Below are 14,680 nucleotides of genomic sequence, written 5' to 3'. Positions count from 1 at the left end.
GATACAGCATCACTAAACTGTTATCAGTGCTGGTCACACTTGGTAAGTATGATAAATATTTAAAAGAACATTACACAGATTTAAAGCACTGTAATTGAGAGGTCTAGAGGCTCACTCTAACAGAGATATGTGATGTAAGAGTTAGAAAGTCACACTTTTGTGAGACAATGCAATGAAACCATGATCCAACTAAATCTATTGTGGCCACTAAGCATTGGTACACTGCATACAACCATGTTGTGAAGGCCATGGAAATTACTTGGAAACTGAAACGTTTTATGTCCAACTTAGTACTGTGCTAGCAATTCTTCACACAGGAAATTACAGTTATGGGTTCCACTATCTTAAAGAGTTACCAATGCTTATTTTATGATCATAAATCATCACTTGAATTACTGCACCATTAATTCCTCTTCTTGACCCTAATGATGACAGCACATTTTTACTAGTTCTTAATGTCTTTAAACATTCTTTTATCTAGAACCACCCTCTGCATATATGCATGTGTGTGTGTGTGTGTGTGTGTGTGTGTGTGTGTGTGTTTTAATCCCTCGTATCCATTATGAGAAAAACACAGTTCTTCATTATGCACATTGTATCTTTATTGTATGTCTCATGCTTCTGGTACAGATAACAGGAAATGAATAAAACACGAAAATAAAAATACAGGAGCCAAGGGCTGGAAGTGGGAAAAAGTTTGTGAGCTTATACAAAAATAATCAGGCTCAAGTGTCCATGAAGGTATAGACAGAAAAATTAATGTCAGTGTAATAAAAATTATTGCTTGCAATACAAAACACCAATAATACCTACAATCTTTTGGCTTATAACATCTCTAGATGACCAATGAAATACAAACAAATCTTACATCCTGCAGCCTTACATTATTTCTTGACTTCAGATAATATTCATCTCCAAATACAATTACATATAGTCCAGCTTTTAACATAAAATATACAGTTTCTTCAAGACTAAAGTTGTATCTACTTGAAGGTACAGGAAGGCGTCTGAGTATTATACTGAAATATTTGTTACATTTTCTTTGTATTTTAATATCATCAGCAGTATAGAACAACTAATTTTTTTTTTAAAAAAAAGGACCGTACACTGTATTTGGCAATTATCTGATTCCATACTGAGAGAAATGTTTATTAAAAAAATTAAGTTATTAACTATACATTGAAAATATGTGTATATAAAATTTTAGTACTACTTTTTATGTACATTTTTCCTCCTACTAAAAATATACACTAAATGTCTTATTTCCAACATCATAATTGGCAATAATTTTAGTATCTGCATTTTCAGTGACTGTTTTTGTCTGAAATATATTTCTCATTTTTTTTACTTATTGTTGAATTCCATTATATACATTTTCTTGGTTCATGTCATTGTCTTCAGATATTCAAAATAAAAGCTGTAGGCACCGAAGTTTTGTGACTGTACAATACACACAGGAAAATAAGCATCACTTTAGTAGGCAGTGCTGCAGCTGTTTCACCAGTTTTATAGAATAAGGTACATAAATGCATCCATCACTTCATGCAGTAACAGCAGAAAAGTAGCTGCTGAATAATATGAATCCAGAAAAAGCTATAACTTGTGGCAGTGCTCGTCAACAATTTTGTTAGCCTTGGAAGGCATACTACTATTCTTAGCTAAATTCTTTACAAATCTTAACATAATTCAAACAGAGCACTTCTAACAATTAAAACCTTACACACTATGCCCAGGAGATAAACCTTAATTTTCAAGGACTTAACATCAACCTATTTTTCTCTCCATACAGATGATAAAAACAAGGCTTTTGTTAAATCTATTAAAATCATAGTATAAATCAATCATTAGTGTTTTGCATTGATAGAGATGAGTAAACAGTTCATAAAGAGAGTGATGAAGCCACCTCAAATGCATTTACTTTTTGTCGGAGTGTTTAACTACTAAAAAAGCAGTAGCTGTTTTTAAGTGAGCCATGATAAAATTACCATTTATTAAGTCTTTTAAACATAATTTTTACAATTTTGTGATATAGCTTTTAATATTTCATTATGAAATAAGCAGTTTTCCAGAGAGCAATAGTGTCTCATTATTTACTGCTGTTGTATATATATATATATATACCTCTGTACATGTCACACCAGAAAAAAAAAAACAGTAAGTACTTTCAATGAACTTGCACATAAAATACTGCAAGAATTTGGAAAGATTCATAATAGCACAAAGTGTATGTTATGCATGTTACAAACATTTTATGAGGAAATTTACCAATAACAAAGTTCTTTGAAAAAATTAGAGTTGTAAAAATATACTGCGCAATTTTTTTCTAAAAATTTCACAAGAAAGTATTATTATCTAATTTATTACAACAGACTTCCAGAAAGTTGCTAAAAATATTTGTTGATGTACCTGATACTACTGTTATCAGTATGGAACAAATGGAGTCTTTGTGAACAAGAAAGTAAATATATCAGTTTAAATTATTTAAGGGATAAAGGCACACTATTTCTGCAAAACATCTGCTACTTGTTAAGTCCTTGAAATTGAAATCTTACACACATAACAGCCTGGCAGTAGGGAAAAAACTGTGATGAGTGCTCTGTGTGAATTATGCTCACTAAAAGGGGGCAGTCATAATGTGCCCATAAGCATAGATTAATTATGTGATTAACTTTCTGAAATGTGCTGCAATAGTGACAGCAGCTGAAGTACAATTTAAAAATTTGAGCAGTCCTTTCAGGCACAAACATAACAAAATAAATGAAAACAATGAGCATTCATCCACGAGAATCTATATAACAGTCTATCATATGGGTGCATAATGAAGCTAATTTTGCATGTAGCATTAGAAAATTTGATAATCATGATTAAATGTCAGATTTTACTTGTGTTATTCAGTTTTCAAGAGAGATATGAATAAGAACAGATAATATGGGAATTTCATAAGAATTTTTGCTTGGCATTTAGTATTTAGAAACTTGTGCTTCATGATTTGGATAAGCTGTTGAAAGACTGGTCTGTTACTATAACAAACCGTGTAATAATTTTGAAATAAAAATATTTCACACAATGTCTTTTGTAATTGTAGACATACTTTTGAATAATTTGAATTATGGATGTACATACAGCAAGCAATTAGGATGTATAAATTTTACATTCATCTAGGCGCCAGACAAAATACCTGAGGAAGAAGGCTTATGTTTAGAGTTCTAATAAACTTTCCCATTACTTCTTTTTGATCCCTTGTTTTCAGAAATTTAAAAGAAGTAGAGATTCTATCTTAATGAGAATCACTGTACGGTGCAGTTATGCAGCTGGTTTGCTCCCTGTATTATTTAGCACCTGGGACCTTACTTAGGACCTGAAAAACACAAAATGAAAATTACATGTGTTTATTAAAAGTGAATAATGTCTATGAAATAAAAAAAAGAAAAATTCTAGTGAACACTGCAAAACAGTTTAGGAGCTAACAATTATAAATGGCAACCACATGATATTATGAAATGCCAGCTTTATAATGTAAATGACAAAACACTGTAACTCAGATTAAATATAGAATTAGTTAGAATATCCATTTCAGTAAAATCATTTACATTTTTACATTTATAAATGTCCATATTCCTCAGATAACGGTATAAGGTTTGCAAACAGGTACTTTGATTTTAGGCAAGGTCGTTATAGGCCACTGTGGTACAATTATTAGAACCTCAATAAAGCAACCTCAAAAGTCATACCACAGACGCACAGCCAAAGGCAGATTTAGAAAAGATTGCTGTATGGTGTGGCAGGTGGCAGATGACGCTAAATAACGAAAAGTGTGAGGTGATCCACATGAGTTCCAAAAGAAATCCATTGGAATTTGATTACTCGATAAATAGTACAATTCTCAAGGCTGTCAATTCAACTAAGTACCTGGGTGTTAAAATTACGAACAACTTCAGTTGGAAAGGCCACATAGATAATACTGTGAGGAAGGCAAGCCAAAGGTTGCGTTTCATTGGCAGGACACTTAGAAGATGCAACAAGTCCACTAAAGAGACAGCTTACACTACACTCTTTCATCCTCTGTTAGAACATTGCAACGCGGTGTGGGATCCTTACCAGGTGGGATTCACGGAGGACATCGAAAGGGTGCAAAAAAGGGCAGCTCATTTTGTATTATCACGTAATACGGGAGAGAGTGTGACAGATATGACACGCGAGTTGGGATGGAAATCATTAAAGCAAAGACGTTTTTCGTCATGGTGAGATCTGTTTACGAAATTTCAGTCACCAACTTTCTCTTCCGAATGCGAAAATATTTTGTTGAGTCCAACCTGCATAGGTAGGAATGATCATCAAAATAAAATAAGAGAAACCAGAGCTCGAACAGAAAGGTTTAGGTGTTCGTTTTTCCCGCACGCTATTCGGGAGTGGAATGGTAGAGAGATAGTATGATTGTGGTTCGATGAACCCTCTGCCAAGCACTTAAATGTGAATTGCAGAGTAATCATGTAGATGTAGAAAAGAATGAAGTAGAACAAAAACTAAGTGTTTTGAAAATGCCAATAAATTCTAGAAATTACAACGTATAGGATGCTTTTCAGGTGCTTGTGTGAGGGCATACTTCTGTAAATATTTTTGTGGCATGAACACCTCTCAAGAACATTCCAATAAGGACAATGCACACATTCAAGGGATGCTGTCAACACTGAAACTAATGTGGTTTTTGGACTCACAAAAACAACCAGCAAACCACATGAAGTTTAGTAAACTGAGAATAAAAGTGATACAGAATGACTGACTTCCTGAACATGTTGGAATCAACTGAGCGTAATAAGCTTAGAAGATAAACAGCAGCTACTTAATATAACTGGGGAGGCAGAAGCATTTTTTCTATGTGGAAGCTTTCCTTCTGATTTACTACTTGAAAATTAAATTTAGTTAGCATATGCAGAAATCTTATTAAGCAATTTTATGACAAGTTACTGTTAACAAAATTTAAAGATTAAGTTTCAATGATTTACCTGTCTTTTGTTGATGTATGGCATGACTTTTATCACATCTGTGAAGGTTTTCCTTCTTGATGGGATTTTACAGAACATGAGGAGCAAGCGAGTGAGTGAATGAATGAATGAATGAATGAATGAATGAACTAGCCCAGTAGAACAAATAACACAAAATTGTGTGCAGTCTATTCAAAGGAATGATCAAAGAATCCACCTGAAGTGATTCAGGGAAACTCAGAAAATGTTTCTAAGTGTAGGTGCTTGATTGGGGGATCTGAAACCCACTTCTACATATAAGTCCAGATTTTCAACTACTATGGCCACCTGATTGTCTGATAGACATTTTCTATAGAATTATATAGGCCATCAACTGCATCATCCTTTGGTCGCTGTTTAGAGCGATGCTAGATGCATCAGTGCACACACATCAAAAAAAGTTCTGCATCATCTCGTTTCTGAGAGTTCTGGAACCTGTACAGAAAATCGGAATAGAGATCAACATAAACATCATTTCCACCCCCACCCCCACCCCCCACCCCCTTTTTACTTCTCATGAAAACCGCACCTTGCATGTTGTTCCACCATACAGTGAGACCTTCAGAGGTGGTGGTCAAGATTGCTGTACACACCGGTACCTCTAATACCCAATAGCACGTCCTCTTGCATATACATTCTGTGCCACCATACAGCCTGTGCTGTCACATAGTGTAAATGCAGCTGATAAACACAATGCATTCTATAATTAGTACACTTTACACAGTGTACACACAGCTGAGTACTGTGCCATTATACAGTTTGGCATGGCTGTAGTCATCATGGCATACTGTCCCCAAGTTCATCAAGGCACTGTCGGTCCAGATTGTCCCACTCCTCAACAGCAATTTGGCATGGATCCCTCAGAGTGGTTGGTGGGTCATGTCATCCTTAAACAGCCCTTTTCAATCTATCCCAGGCATGTTCAATAGAGTTCATGTGTGGAGAACATGCTGGCCACTCTAGTTGAGCGATGTCATTAACCTGAACAAAGTCATTCAGAATATGCACACGATTGGGGTGCAAATTGTCATTGTTGAAGACAAATGCCTCACCAATATGTTGCCGATATGGTTGCACTATGTCAGAGTATGGCATTCACGTATCATACAACTGTTACGGTGCCTTCCATGACCACCAGCAGTGTATGTCGACCACACATAATGAAACCCCAAAACAGCAGGGATCTTCCACATTGCTGCACTCACTGGACAGTGCGTCTAAGGCATTCTTTTGGACTGATCTCAAAATATTCCTTAACACTGTACAAACATGCTGTTTTTAAGTACTCTCTTAGTTTTGTTTTGATAACTGGTAATGTTTTTATATTTTTTAAACTGCTACTCTATGCAACAGTCAGGTCCAGACAGTCTTCAGACATTCCAAGATTTACAAGTTTGCTAGGATATCAAGAAATGATGTATGCAGGAGGAATGAATTTGGTAATTTGGAATATGAGAACCATCAGATGATTAACACATTTCTTTGAATGAAAGGAAGCACATGGTTTACTACTTCAGTGTGGTGGTACCAAAATGGATTTATCACCAGAAATGTTTCCTGCTCCAGTTATTCACTATTACAGGAGTTTGGTAAGTAAGTTTAGAATAAAAAAACAACACAAATAAATCCTGAATATTCAATACAAGTATTGCTTGGTCACATAACTCACCTTTGAGAGGTCCACTCCTGTTACAGCATGCACTGCAGGTGGTATCTGCCCAACCAGTCTGGTTACCTCAGCTATTCCCTTTGACTCACCACCGAGCAGCACAATCTCCTCTGTCTTTGCCAGTGGAGCTGCCACCTCTGCTGCAATCTGTCACAATGAAATTGCATTATATTTAAGACTGCTCACAATAATATCAAAACTGCTTCTTATCAAGCATGTTCCGTGTAATTAGGTACATTACTTGTTTCACTGGTTCATAAGGATGTGTACGAGGCATCTTTCAATAATCAGTGAAGTTTTATAACAACCCAATAATAGATAAATACAGAAATATAAACACAAGATGTAATTCAGAAAAAACCATTAGCATGTAGTTACCAGAATTGTGAACCAAATATAACAGCAGGGTAATCAATGAAGGCCAACATTTGACAATGGAAACATGTTTGTTACACAAAAATGATGTGTGCACCTACTGCAGCTGAGAAAAGGCAGAGATTCTTCCAGTTTTTAAGAACTACATATTTATATTACTTTTTTTGTAAAATTACAACAATAATGGTAATTCATGGATAGAGCAATACACAAAATATGGGAAAGGTAACCGTGAACCTACAGCAGATCGATGCATGGAGCACTGAAACACTTAACAGAAAACAGCTTTCACATTAGCTTTTGACCTCTAGCTCTTTCTCTAGCTAAGGAACACACATTCTTGTACACAGGCATGCAGGCACCCATTGACAACAGTCAATCAAAACCCAATACAGAAGCCGTCAACCCTGAATTTCTACAACTGTCATAGTGAAAAACATATGATAATATATATATATATGCAACAGAAAATTATCAAACAGTTTTAAAACATTTCTGAAAAAAATATTACAGCCAACAACTACAGACAACAATAACAGTTTACTTAAAGTCGACGTATGTCCATCTACAATGTCACAACATGCACTGATGAAGGCAGTAAAGCTGAAATAACCTTATATACCAAAATTATCCAATTATCTACATAATTGCTTAAAACAGTTCCAACCTTCCCCTAACTGTGATCCTCCCCCTATTCCAACCAGATGCACCCCAGTAATTTTTCAGGAATTCCTTGCTTCTACCCTGGTCTTACCTTGCTTTTCTAAATCCCTCTCCCACGAATCTAGCTTCACTCCTGTGGAACACACAGCTGTCGGTAACTAAAAAACAATCCATACTTCATCATCCTTCCCGTAAACAACAGCTCCACCATAGTGGTCATGTATCGTAGTGACATGGCTGACAGTCTCTGCCAACTTCCTGATACTTCTGCATACAAACTTTGCAGACATTATCCCATTCCAGAAGTCCAAATTGACCCCAGGCAGCTCCTCAAGGCCTTGGGTTTATCCAAAAACCTGAATCCATCTTCCTCCTCACCTACTGACCAAACTCCAAAACCCCAACCGCATAGGTCTCCCTACTGGTAGCCCCGTTGCTCCCACAGAGTGAACCTCTGCCTTTGTTGACCAACACTTCCAAAGTATTGTCCATTACATTTCATCTTACATTCATGACACCACTCACTTACTTCACTACTTCTCCACAGTTTCTGTGCTGTCATCACCAAACACCTTGTTGAGCACTGTGGACATGATGTCCTCGTATAAGAACATTCCCCGTGCCCATGGTCCTGCAGTCATGGAACACTACCTTTCTCAATGTCCTCCTGATACCAAATCCAATACTTTTTCCTTAATTCTCCCAGCCAAACACATCATGACCCACAATTATTCTGCTTTTGAAGGCCAAACCTACAAACAAATATGTGGCACTGCCATGGTCTACCTGCATGGTACCATCCTATGCCAACTCATTTGTGGGCCATCTGAAGGAATCCTTCCTGTTGAGTCAACACCTAAAACCTATTATCTGGCTCACATTCACTGATGATGAGGGATGTCCTACCCAAAATCCTACCCACATCCCCCAAAGTAGTGTTCCGCCACCCACATAGCCTGCAGAATATCCTTCTCCATCCCTATTCAATCCCACTCCCAATCCTGCAACCCTTGTGGTCATCCCAGGTGCAAGATCTATCCCATACACCCACCTACACTACCACTATCCAGTCACAGGCATTTCCTACCCAATAAAAGGCTGGGTGACATATGAAAGCAGCCATGTTATACAGGTTGGGGCAAATAAAAGTTGTCCAGATGAATGGATACAATTTGAGGTGAATTTGTTGTCACCCAGGTCACCTGATCTGTCAGTGTGTGATTACATTGTGTGGAGACCCCTAAGTCTAAGGTGTATTGCAACAAACCTTATAGTCCTCAAGAACTGTAGCATAACATTTCAGATGAGACAGCAGTAGTTCCAGCAGTCCAGCTTTGATCCACACCTACAGCAGCTTGCTGACCAGGGCTCAAAAATGCCAAGAGATGAATGGTCACTTTCAATATCTGCTACAGTCAGGTTAATACTGTATTTCCTGCTGTGTTTCTTTGTACCGTGGAAACCTGTTCTCTGCATCACTTTTATTTTATTTGCCCCACCCTGTCCGCAACTTGTGATTTTGCGGTAGCGTTCTCGCTTCCCGCGCACGGGGTCCCGGGTTCGATTCCCAGCAGGGTCAGGGATTTTTCCTGCCTAACGATGACTGGGTGTTGTTGTGTAATCTGCATCATTATCATTCACCCCCATTATGGTCGGAGAAAGGCAATGGCAAACCACCTCCACTAGGACCTTGTTTAGTATGGCGGTGCGGATCTCCCGCACCGTCCCCTATGCTCCTCAGAGTATGGGACCCCATCATCATCAGTATATGAACTCTGCTGCAGTTACTGTACAGAATTCTGTGTGGGAATGACAGGTAATCAACTGACTACTCACTTGAGTGGCTACCACCAAACTGTGGATCATATCCCTGTGGCAGATAAAGGCAGATAAAGACCTGCCCAATCCACCCAGCCAACAACTTCTATTCCAGTCTGTTGGTATGACTACCACCAAAAAATCCAGAGGAAGACAGAGATTGGAATACATCCAGAGAATAATTGAGGATGTAGGTTGCAAGCTGTTCACCAGGATGAATGGCCACTGCCAAACTGTTGTCAAGAACAAACTTTATTACTTGGTGGCACAACACGCAGCTGAGTGCAACATGCTTAATTTCAATGGCTGCTTCACAACCTGAGCCATCCGGATCCTTCCCTCCACCAAAGCTTCTTTGAGCTACACAAATGGGAGTTATAATTGCAATGTATCCTCTGCTTTCATAATCATCCTGGCCTCAATCTCAGGTACCCCAGTTCCCCGCACTCTCCACCCAACCATTTCTCCTTCTTCCTTTGTATCGCCCTCTCCCAATTCATGATCCCACATCATCTTCAGCGTGTGCTGCTGCCCACCAGCTGCTACAATCTTGCCAGCCCATTCATAGTGAGCAAACCAGCTGACTCCACTCCCCCCCCCCCAGTCTCCCACCCTCAGCTTCTCTCCCCACTTCCCACCTTCCTCTCCCTCTACCCACACCAGTTGACACTGCCCCCACCACAATCAGTCTACCTGCTGAAAAATAGCCTTAGTTTAGCCACCACCATATAGGGGCACAGGTGTGTGTGTGTGTGTGTGTGTGTGTGTGTGTGTGTGTGTGTGTGTGTATTTTACTCTAGTTCATCAAAGAACAACTCTGAAAGCTAGCAAGTTTTCTTCCTTTTGTGTGTGCCTACAGACAACACAATGCTTCTGCTTTTCAGTGATTAGTCTCCTTTAATCCATAAGTATCTTAGATTCTACAACGACTTTTGTAGGACATTTAAACCATATGATCAAATATTTCAAGAAAATGATGTGTGAATTACTACCATGGAACACTAGTTCCCAAAAAGGAACAATCTTTGATCTGATTTTTCTTCTATCAGCATATGATGCAAGCACCTTCAGTCTTATTTGAAATACTAGCTGTACCTTCACAAAGCACAGTAAGGTTTTCAAACTCAAGACTACAACATACAGACATACGTTCACGAATCCACAGGGCAAGCATCAAAGCATAGCTAGCCTATATGGCCAGAGCAGTATCATTCATGTAATGGGACACATTTAAAGGACTTGAAGTTTGGAAAGCAAAAACAGTTGGCTACAATAAACAAATGATATAAAACTGCATTATCATCTGATGTGTACGATCAACTTTCAATGGAAGCTTTTATTTTCTTTATGTTGTCATTGTGAGATCATCCATTTCTATAAGAAACCCTCAGCTCTCCTTTAAACTCTCACAGAGCTAGTTATTCACCACAACACTGGATAGAAAGGACCTGTCTGTGGCTCTTGAGCTCACCTTAGGTAAGGCATCCAATACGAGGGACATGATGGCAGCATCACCATATTGCTTGTAGACAGCTGCCTTCATACGCATGCGCTCAGCCTCTGCTTTTCCCACACTCTCTATAGCATATGCTTCTGCTGCTCCAATCTGCTTTATCTTCTCTCCTTCTGCTTTGGCCACTTCCACAGTCTGGGTCCTGGAAAATGACAGGAACTCAGCAAGTCTTATCAGAGACCAAACGTGTTACAGTTAAAGACTCATTATCTCTTTGATTGATTTGATTTGATTGATTTGATTTATTTCGTGTTCCATAGGTCCAACTGTGTTAGATACACAAGGACACGGAACGAGTCAGTTTTTTACAAATACGATCTGATAATCTTATAGCATATACAGAAATTTGAGTACATAATTATATAAAAATTTATAAAGTAAATTCTTTGGGCAGCAATACAGAAAAAGAAAATACATATTTTCTTAGAATCATTAAAATACTACAGAAATCAGATACGGAGCACACACAAATACAGAGCTCAGGTTAAATAAAATTCTTAGTGGCATTATGTCAACTTGTATTATATAATATTAAAATATTACAATTTATTTAGTTAAAAATTCATCTAGATTGTAAAAAGCTTTTTCTAGCAGAAATATTTTTAGTGCTTTCTTAAACTCACTATTGTTATGAATCTTTGTCTTTATTTCGGGAGGAAGAGCATTGAAGAGTTTTGCTCCAGTGTAGTGGACACCCTTTTGTGCCAAGCTCAAATTTCTGAGTTCACTGTGTGTGTCATTCTTCCTCCGTGTGTTATGCTCATGATAATTACTGTTTGGTTCAAATATATCTACATTTTTACAAACAAAACACATGAGAGAAAAACTATATTGGCATGTAGGTGTATATTTTAAGATTACGAAAACTATTTCTACAAGAGTCTCTTGGGCGCAATCCATATACACTCCTGGAAATGGAAAAAAGAACACATTGACACCGGTGTGTCAGACCCACCATACTTGCTCCGGACACTGCGAGAGGGCTGTACAAGCAATGATCACACGCACGGCACAGCGGACACACCAGGAACCGCGGTGTTGGCCGTCGAATGGCGCTAGCTGCGCAGCATTTGTGCACCGCCGCCGTCAGTGTCAGCCAGTTTGCCGTGGCATACGGAGCTCCATCGCAGTCTTTAACACTGGTAGCATGCCGCGACAGCGTGGACGTGAACCGTATGTGCAGTTGACGGACTTTGAGCGAGGGCGTATAGTGGGCATGCGGGAGGCCGGGTGGACGTACCGCCGAATTGCTCAACATGTGGGGCGTGAGGTCTCCACAGTACATCGATGTTGTCGCCAGTGGTCGGCGGAAGGTGCACGTGCCCGTCGACCTGGGACCGGACCGCAGCGACGCGCGGATGCACGCCAAGACCGTAGGATCCTACGCAGTGCCGTAGGGGACCGCACCGCCACTTCCCAGCAAATTAGGGACGCTGTTGCTCCTGGGGTATCGGCGAGGACCATTCGCAACCGTCTCCATGAAGCTGGGCTACGGTCCCGCACACCGTTAGGCCGTCTTCCGCTCACGACCCAACATCGTGCAGCCCGCCTCCAGTGGTGTCGCGACAGGCGTGAATGGAGGGACGAATGGAGACGTGTCGTCTTCAGCGATGAGAGTCGCTTCTGCCTTGGTGCCAGTGATGGTCGTATGCGTGTTTGGCGCCGTGCAGGTGAGCGCCACAATCAGGACTGCATACGACCGAGGCACACAGGGCCAACACCCGGCATCATGGTGTGGGGAGCGATCTCCTACACTGGCCGTACACCACTGGTGATCGTCGAGGGGACACTGAATAGCGCACGGTACATCCAAACCGTCATCGAACCCATCGTTCTACCATTCCAAGACCGGCAAGGGAACTTGCTGTTCCAACAGGACAATGCACGTCCGCATGTATCCCGTGCCACCCAACGTGCTCTAGAAGGTGTAAGTCAACTACCCTGGCCAGCAAGATCTCCGGATCTGTCCCCCATTGAGCATGTTTGGGACTGGATGAAGCGTCGTCTCACGCGGTCTGCACGTCCAGCACAAACGCTGGTCCAACTGAGGCGCCAGGTGGAAATGGCATGGCAAGCCGTTCCACAGGACTACATCCAGCATCTCTACGATCGTCTCCATGGGAGAATAGCAGCCTGCATTGCTGCGAAAGGTGGCTATACACTGTACTAGTGCCGACATTGTGCATGCTCTGTTGCCTGTGTCTATGTGCCTGTGGTTCTGTCAGTGTGATCATGTGATGTATCTGACACCAGGGATGTGTCAATAAAGTTTCCCCTTCCTGGGACAATGAATTCATGGTGTTCTTATTTCAATTTCCAGGAGTGTATAATTCTTAAAGCTCGCTTCTGTGCAATAAACACTTTCCTTCCTAAAGGCTGGTTGCCCCAAAAAATAATTCCGTACTCAATGAGAGAATGAAAATAGCCATAGTATGCCACTTTTGCAGTGTTAGGTTCAACACATGTAGTGACAACCCGTAAAGCATAGGTAGCAGAGCTAAGCCTCTTACAGAGATCAATAATATGTGAAGACCAGTTCATTTTCTTGTCAATGTGCACTCCAAGAAATTTTGTTTTTTCCATTATAACTATTGGTTGATTACCACATGTCACACTTATCTCTATCTCTTTTTCTGTTTTTGTACAGAATTGAATAAAGCTGGTCTTACTGGAATTTAATGAGAGACCATTCACCTTGAACCAATTAACCATATCTGAGAGTATGTGATTAATGAGTTCCTGAAGATTGTTGTCTGTTCTACTGCTCATAAAAATTGTGGTATCATCAGCAAATAATGTAAATTTACACGGCAGGCTTGTACATGATGGTAGATCATTTATAAAAATCAGGAATAATAGTGGCCCAAGAATTGAGCCCTGGGGCACTCCACATGTAATGGAACTCCATTCAGAATCTGAGGAAGTGTCACATACTCCACCCGAGCTATTCAACATAACTTTTTGTTTTCTGTCTTGGAGGTACAACTGTAGCCAATTGCCTGCAACACCACTTATTCCTACTAATTTTGCTTTTTGCAAGAGAATCTGGTGATGAACACAGTCAAACGCTTTGGATAAATCACAAAGGTCACCAAGTGCTAGCATTTTTTCATTAAGGGTTTCTAGGACTTCATTTGCAAGTGCGTAGACTGCGTCTTCTGTTGAACGGCCCTTTTGAAAGCCAAATTGGCTCTTGCTGAGAACTCCCTTCTTCATGAGATGATCAGTAATTCTTACATTTATTAGCTTTTCTAGAATTTTGGAGAAAGCTGTCAGCAAAGAGATAGGTCTACAGCTTTATCGCCCTTTTTGTACAGGGGTTTCACAATGGCATACTTAAGTCTACTGGGAACAACACCTTTCTGAAGGGAAGCATTGAAAATATGACAGAAAATGTCCCTTATCCACAAACAAGAATATTTCAATAAATTACTAGATATATTATCAACCCCTGCAGAATTCGTACTTTTTAGAGACATGATGATTTTTTTAATTTCTTCTACAGTGACAGGATTAAGGTGCATTTCTGAAATTTTGTTTGAATATACGGCTTTGACAAAGAGTTACAGCTTCATCAACATCGGGCTTGCAACCAATCTGTTGAGTTATTGGTAGGAAGTG

At 39.7% G+C, this 14,680-nt stretch overlaps 1 protein-coding gene across 1 annotated transcript in view; it reads right to left on the bottom strand.

Annotated features, from left to right (window-relative positions):
- Positions 1-577: 577 nt before the first annotated feature.
- The window catches only part of LOC126101633 (flotillin-2), a 352,822-nt gene continuing 338,719 nt past the window's right edge, over positions 578-14,680 (bottom strand). The window contains exons 6-8 of the mRNA XM_049912319.1: positions 11,018-11,201; positions 6,691-6,837; positions 578-3,358 (exon numbers count right to left, since the gene is read on the bottom strand). Of these exons, the coding sequence (XP_049768276.1) occupies positions 3,329-3,358; positions 6,691-6,837; positions 11,018-11,201 (361 nt within the window). The 3' untranslated portion in view covers positions 578-3,328. The remainder of the gene's footprint in view (positions 3,359-6,690; positions 6,838-11,017; positions 11,202-14,680) is intronic.

The sequence above is a fragment of the Schistocerca cancellata genome, chromosome 9 (assembly GCF_023864275.1).
Source record: "Schistocerca cancellata isolate TAMUIC-IGC-003103 chromosome 9, iqSchCanc2.1, whole genome shotgun sequence".
NCBI classification, from domain to species: domain Eukaryota; kingdom Metazoa; phylum Arthropoda; class Insecta; order Orthoptera; family Acrididae; genus Schistocerca; species Schistocerca cancellata.
The sequence above is the reverse complement of the archived record's forward strand: the minus strand, read 5'-3'. Positions and strand labels throughout refer to the sequence as shown.